We start from the raw sequence: 7,237 nt of genomic DNA, 5'->3' as shown, positions 1-7,237 counted from the left end.
CACTCAACTTTCGCACTGTGCCACTTTAGTTTTGCACTGCGCCACTTGTGGTTTGTCCTTTTGGCATTCCATATATTGTTGGCTAACTTGACTCAACCGTCACAAGTACAGTATAACCAGACAATGACTGACTCTCATAATCGGAACTGGAAATGCTGGATGACCTTATTCATGAGATATTTAAGCATATAACCTCGTGCAATCATGTTTGACAAATATTTTTTGGATTGGTTTCATCTCCTACATCTTTATTATTCATCATAAACGTAAGATATTACCGATGGTTCAACTTCACATCATACAGGACCTACATGCAAAATATCAACTTTTTACAAGTCATTTTACCACTAGCTTATGTGTTTACAAAGCCAACGTGACCTCTGTGACGTCACTTATTTTGGGAAAACGACGACAAGGTTTATATCATCGTTAACAATATAAACAAAAATGTGCACCCTTCCCCTCTGCACCCCACCTAGCTATGGGCCTGTACAAGATCGCTAAGTATATTTTATAATGCAAATCCATCTCTTTAGGTTCCAATGCACTTGGTGTTGAAGATGGTACCGTTCAACTCACAGCATCTTCTGTACATAGCCGCGGATTTGAGGCTGAAGAAGGACGACTAAATGCAGTTACCAATGATGGAAGTGGAACATGGAAACCGGAGGAGAACTACAACCAAACACAATGGATTCAAGCCAACCTCAGTGATGTGAAATCGGTTATTGGTGTAGTAACACAAGGAAATCCGTTTTCACCTAATTGGGTGACGTCATATAAAGTTTCTTGGAGCGATAATGGTACCAACTTCATTTTTGTAGAAAATGTAAATGGTACCGAGGTAAGCTGCTTTTAACATAATACAATGGGTCGTGACAAGTGCGAGCCAATGCGCGAGCTATGCGAGCCACAAATTTTAAATCTTTTTTTTTTCAGGTTATCCAGTTTTGCAAACACCTAGGCCTAGTCTATGCCGCTGGCTGAGGTACAGGCCAAGGCATACTTTTATGTAGGTAAAAAATATATTATTATTCATTCATTGGTTCATCCTTTATTCAGCCAAACAAGATTTTAATATAATTTACACAGTTAAACAACAGAAATAACAAACAAATTGTAATATAACCTAAGATGGCTAAGATTGATGATAGTGACGGACACTTGTATTTTAAGCTCGAAAGCCCATTAACTCTGTCATGAAAAACCAGCAATGTTGGTGTCCCTAAAGGCATTCTTGGCGTTCCATACTTGTTATTGTAAACTTACTTGGTGCAGATGTGTCGACTAACATGCAAATTGGTCTTGGTACAGTGTTATGTGATGCTAGTGAGGGTTTTGTTTCAGTGTACTGCAGGTAGGTGTAGTATCTACGGAAGTTGAGTTGACCTTTTGACCTGTGATTGAATATCATTAAAGTTAGTTGTTAGAGTACCTTACCACTGTGTGTTAGTTGTTGATTGTGCTTCTGTGTTTAATTTAGTAGTTCAATCCGTATACAATACACTACAAATTGGCGACGAGGATATTTTATTAATTGTAGGAACGAAATTATGGCGACGCAGATTAATAAAGATCTGGGTGGAATCCCAACTTTTGATTGTTTAAATGAGCCGACTACGTTGAACACGAGATGGCGAAAATGGCGCCGTGCATTTGAATTGTTCATAGAAGGGAAGGGAGTTACATGTGAAAAACAGAAAAAGGCACTTTTGTTACATTGCGGGGGGATGCAGATGCAGGACGTTTTTTACACACTAAATGTTCCAGCACCAGGTGAGAACGAGAATGTATATGATTTAGCTATCAAAGCATTAGAAGATTATTTTAGTCCCCAAGCTAACGTGCCTTATGAACGTCATTTATTCCGTAATATGGCTCAAATTAGCACTGAAACCATTGACCAATTTATTACGAGAGTGCGACAAAAAGTTGAGTACTGTGAATTCACGAATAATGATGAACAGATTAGGGACCAAGTAATCGAGAAATGTATTTCACATCATTTGAGAAGAAAATTATTAGAAAAAGGAAGGAACTTAACCTTAGCACAGTTGCAAACTACAGCACGAGCAATGGAATATAGCGAGAGTCAAGCGACCAATATTGAAGGGATAGGGCGCGCTGAGGTTAATTGAGTACAAACGAAGACGTTTGGTAAACAGCCAAGACGAAGCGATAAAGACGCGCATTCCAAGTGAAAATCAAACTCTGAGCGAAATTGTTATCGATGTGGTAAACATTGGCATTTGCAAGCTGTCTGCCCATCAAAAGATAAAGAGTGTTATAAGTGTCCCAATATAGGGCATCTAGCGAGATGTTGTAAAACAAAAAGTTCTACACCAAAACGAACCACAGGAAGAGGTTTTGTAGGAAATAAACATAAATTGAAAATTCACATGATGAGTGAAGAAGATAATGTAAGTACACCCAGCACTGATTATGCATTCTCACTTACAGAAGATGAATATTACACCAAAGTGAATGTGAATATGGGTGGTATTTGTAATCAAATGATAATAGACTCGAGAGCGAGTTGTAATGTTGTAGATAAACAGATATGGGAAGAATTAAAGGCTAAGAAGATAGTGTGTGCTTCAACTAAAGTTAATAAGAACTTGTATCCATACGGAAGTACAGACCCAATTGAAGTGATAGGCACTTTCACTACAAATATGTCAGTTGAGAACAGTGACATTGTTGAGGCCGAAGTGATGGTCATTAAAGGCAAGGGTCCCTCATTGTTAGGAAGAAAAACCGCTACACTACTAGGAGTTTTGAAGATAGGCCTTAATGCAAGTATCAATGTAATACAGGAGAAGGCCAATATTAATCAAGAAGTGTTTCATAAGTACAAATCATGTTTCGAAGGAATAGGAAAATTGAAAGATTTTCTGTTAGAGATTCCCATTGATGAAACAGTGTCTCCAGTAGCCAAGTCACTGATAAGAATTCCATTCAATTTACGAGAAAAATTAGAAAATAAACTTGATGAATTAGAAAAATTGGATGTGATTGAAAAGACAGATGGTCCTACACCATGGGTGTCACCTGTAGTTGTGGTACCTAAAGGAGACAATGACATTCGTCTATGTATCGATATGAGGAGAGCGAATGAAGCGATAATTTGAGAAAGGCATCCAATCCCAACAGTCGAGGAAATATTGTATGACCTGAACCAAAGCATAGTCTTCAGCAAGTTAGATATTAAGTGGGCCTTTCATCAAATAGAACTGAATAAAAAAATCATGCCATATCACAACCTTTGTGACACATGAAGGATTATATCGTTACAAAAGGCTTATGTTTGGCATTTCCTGCGCTCCAAAAATGTATCAGCGTGTAATACAGCAGGTTTTGCAAGGATGCGAAGGTGTGCGTAACATCTTCGATGACATCATAGTACATGAGAAATCTATTGAGGAACATGACAGACGACTAGAAAACTTGTTGAAACGTATTGAGGAAACAGGACTTACCCTGAACAAAAGTAAATGCATGTTTCGCATGACAGAATTGGTTTTCATGGGACACTTACTCTCAGCTAGAGGATTTGGTCCAGAAATTGAAAAAGTTTGTGCCGTAAAAGAGGCAAGAAAACCAGAGACAGCTACAGAGGTCAGATGTTTTCTGGGATTAGTAAATTACAGTGGTAGATTTATTCCCAACTTAGCAACGATCTCAGAACCATTGCGTCGATTGACCAAAAAGAGCGTTCCGTTTGTGTGGAGTGACGAACACGACTATGCTTTTAGCGAACTTAAAATTAAACTAGCGAATACGCAGTCACTTGGATACTTTAATAATAAAGCTGAAACCAAATTGATCACGGATGCGAGTCCAGTAGGACTTGGAGCAGTTCTCGTTCAGGAAATCGAGGGAGAAAATAGAGTGATATGTTATATTAGCAGAAGTTTAACAGATGTTGAGAGACGCTACTCACAAACTGAGAAAGAAGCCTTAGCAATCGTGTGGGCATGCGAGCTCCTTCACATGTATCTGTATGGAACTGATTTTACATTGTTGACAGACCATAAGCCCCTGGAGTGTATATATTCAACCAAGTCTACGGGTAGAGCAAGTGCAAGGATTCATCAATGGGTTCTAAGACTTCAGTCATATAAGTTCAAAGTAAAGTATATAGCTGGGAAGGACAACATAGCGGACAGTCTATCACGCCTTCTTTGTATAAAGCTAGATAACTTGCAGAGTCAGCCTACCGACGAAAGCGAGAAGTACATTAGATTTGTAGCTTTGAACGCAACTCCAAACGCTCTTACAACCAAAGAAATTGAGAGAGCTTCAGCGGTAGATGAGGAAATTTCAGAGATTAGAGAGTGTATTTTGAATAATCAATGGCATAAACTGTCAAATAAGAAATTTTTAGCTATCAAGGATGAACTTACAAGTATTGGAATGTTAGTGTTACGAGGAACACGAATCCTCTAAAATTTTAGAGTTAGCACATGAAGGACATCCTCGCATAGTATCTACGAAAAGAAACTTGCGAACAAAAGTGTGGTGGCCTGGCGTAGATAAAGATGCAGACAAATTCTGTAAAACATGTCACTCATGCCAGACTGTAGGTAATCCAGAAAAGCCTGAGCCAATAAAACCAACAGATATTCCAACTGCACCTTGGCAACATATTTCTGCAGACCTGATGTTGTTGCCAACAGGAGACTACTTGTTTGTAGTTGTGAACTATTATAGTCGTTACTTTGAAGTGGATACACTTACTGTAGGTTGACAACAGCAGATAAAATTGTGAAAAGTCTAAGTAAAATGTTTCTAACACATGGACTACCAATAAGCATAAAGACAGATAATGGACCACAATTTATCAGTGCAGTATTCAAAGAGTATTTAGAGAGTCAGGGCATAAGCCATAGAAGAGTGACACCTATCTGGCCCCAAGCAAACGGTGAAGTGGAAAGACAAAATCGCACACTTCTCAAACAAGTAAGAATTGCGCGAGCTGAGAAACGCAACTGGCGAGCGGAAATTGATAAATTCTTGATAATGTATCCCACAACACCTCACAGCGTAACAGGCCCGCGGAACTGATATTTAAGCGGAAACTTCGAACCAAAATTCCCGGAATCCGAGATCACATTGGAGAAGAGGATTTGGAAGTGAGCGATCGGGATCGCGAAGTTAAAGGTAAAATGAAAAAAAAAAGAAATGCATGTGAGTGTAATATTGTACCAGGAGACATGGTATTTTTGAAGCGAGACCGAAAAGATAAATTGACGCCCACATTTCAAAGCGAACCATTTAGAGTTGTGGAAAGAGCGGGAAACGCGGTTACTGTAGAGCAAGTACAGAATGGTAAGCTTTAATTAATCATATGCATGTTGATGTTTTGATCAGAAAAACAATATAGATTTAGATAATGATTTAGAGACTAATTCAAATTAAAGTGTTCAGTAATTATTAGAATAATCATAGAAAAAATATAATGGAAGTTGCATGTTGTAAATTCGAATACTTATAAACTGGATAGAAAAGAAAATTTTTATTAAGAGGAAAGTTTTATTTTAAAGAAAGGAGGAATTGTAGTATCTACGGAAGTTGAGTTGACCTTTTGACCTGTGATTGAATATCATTAAAGTTAGTTGTTAGAGTTCCTTACCACCGTGTGTGAGTCGTTGATTGTGATCCTGTGTTTAATCTGTTATTTAGTGGTTCAATCCGTATACAATACACTACAGTAGGCAGCCGGACATGTGTGTGCTGGTAGTAACCACAGTGGTGGTAAAATTTTAGTCTCAACGGTTGTGGAATCTGTTTGGGAGTTAGCCGAGTCTAACAGTGGCCTTCCTTGGTAATACACTGAAACAATTTACTCCTGGTTAGCCGTTGTGACTGTGAGTAAAACTGTACTAATTAAATATTGCTATGCTAGGCCTAATTTTTGTGAGTATGGATAATTATATCGGTATAGGTCCATTTATTCATGTATTGTGATATATAAGATGGGGGTTGTTTAACCATGTGTTTGTAAATGGGGCATGCTCTGTGGAATTATGGATTGTTGTATTTAAAGGCTTTATGGATAGGCTTGATTATCTAGACCAGTGTTGGTTGAGTATCGAGACGACTGTGGATTCCGTGTTGTGTATCGTCGCTTCATTCAAGCCAAGTCTGTTCAAACGTGTATACCAGACGAGCAGAGCTGTACGCGTCTGAGGTCGTTCAAGTCAGAGGAAGCGACTTGTGTGAACATGGACAAGCGGAGCTTTACGCATCTGAGGTCGTTCATGTCAGAGGAAGCGACTTGTGTGAACATACAGTAGACGAGCGGAGCTGTACGCGTCTACCTTTGGGATTATTCAGTGTGGGAAGCGTGTCTGGCCGTTTACTTGCAAGTATACTCATGAGAACCTTTTTCTTATTATGCCATGGCTTTATTTTGTTAAATCCATTCATAGATTATTGGTAGATGAGTTGCGCCTCTTCTACAGTGCGAATGGTACCTGTGCAACGCTGGGCACACTGCCAGTTCCACAAATATTGGAAAGTGGTTCATTTTTATTATACGCTACCTGGTACTTTACAGTACCATTAGGAGTAGGTGGGATTTTATCTACTTGCACTGCATTCATCTTTTCAATATTTGTTTGATTAATGTAAGTCCTCTTACCCTTCTGCAACAGAATATCACCTGTGTCCCTATCGTGACTACTCATCACAACACAACAATTATAATTAATTGCAATAAGATACAAGGATTGTGTAGCAGTCGAGGTCAATACAGAATTATACCACTGTGCAACAAATTAGTCCTATCACCATAGTCAAAATGAAGCTCCAACGCCTTCTGCATGATGTTTTTATCAGAAACTTTTAATAACATTTGGTCTATGGCATGAACACCATACAGTATTTTACAAAATTAGTACAGTAAGCTAATGATTTTAACGGCACTGCTGCAAACGCACTAACCGGTCGTAATGCATTTATTTCAACAATTTTCAGGCATTTTCTTGACATGAAATTATATTGTGGTCAAAAAGTGGGTGTACCATCCATCATAAAATGTGGGAGAAAGAACATGCTTCCTCCGCACCCCATGACCAATGATCTTCGCCCATGCAAGCCACCATTGCAAGTTTTGGATCAGATGCAGACTAGTGTTTCAAAGTGTTGAAAGCTACAACTAAGTCGCCATATTATTATCCCTAATTATTATTATTAGTAATAAAAATAATAATACTGTAAGCGTAATACAGTA

General features: G+C 38.5%; 2 protein-coding genes across 2 annotated transcripts; both read left to right on the top strand.

The window, feature by feature from the left end:
- Positions 1 to 536: 536 nt before the first annotated feature.
- Positions 537 to 859, top strand: LOC117115522 (retinoschisin-like; the record flags this gene model as incomplete). Its single annotated transcript, XM_033259361.1, has 1 exon — positions 537 to 859. A coding segment is annotated over one exon (323 nt), but the record flags the coding sequence as incomplete, so codon positions are not given.
- A 1,543-nt stretch (positions 860 to 2,402) lies between these two features.
- LOC117115521 lies at positions 2,403 to 3,131 on the top strand. The gene has a single exon (XM_033259360.1). It carries the CDS (start codon positions 2,403 to 2,405, stop codon positions 3,129 to 3,131), a length of 729 nt encoding a protein of 242 aa, XP_033115251.1.
- Positions 3,132 to 7,237: the final 4,106 nt, after the last annotated feature.

The sequence above is a fragment of the Anneissia japonica genome, unplaced genomic scaffold (genome assembly GCF_011630105.1).
Source record: "Anneissia japonica isolate Jap-2015-1 unplaced genomic scaffold, ASM1163010v1 scaffold11735_len92718_cov128, whole genome shotgun sequence".
Taxonomy (NCBI): Eukaryota; Metazoa; Echinodermata; class Crinoidea; order Comatulida; family Comatulidae; genus Anneissia; species Anneissia japonica.
Note: the sequence above shows the minus strand (reverse complement) of the source record. Positions and strands in the feature narration are given on the sequence as shown.

Coding starts and splice junctions, on each gene's coding strand:
- LOC117115521 (XM_033259360.1), top strand. CDS start 2,403: ATGAGTGAAGAAGATAATGTAAGTACACCCAGCACTGATTATGCATTC.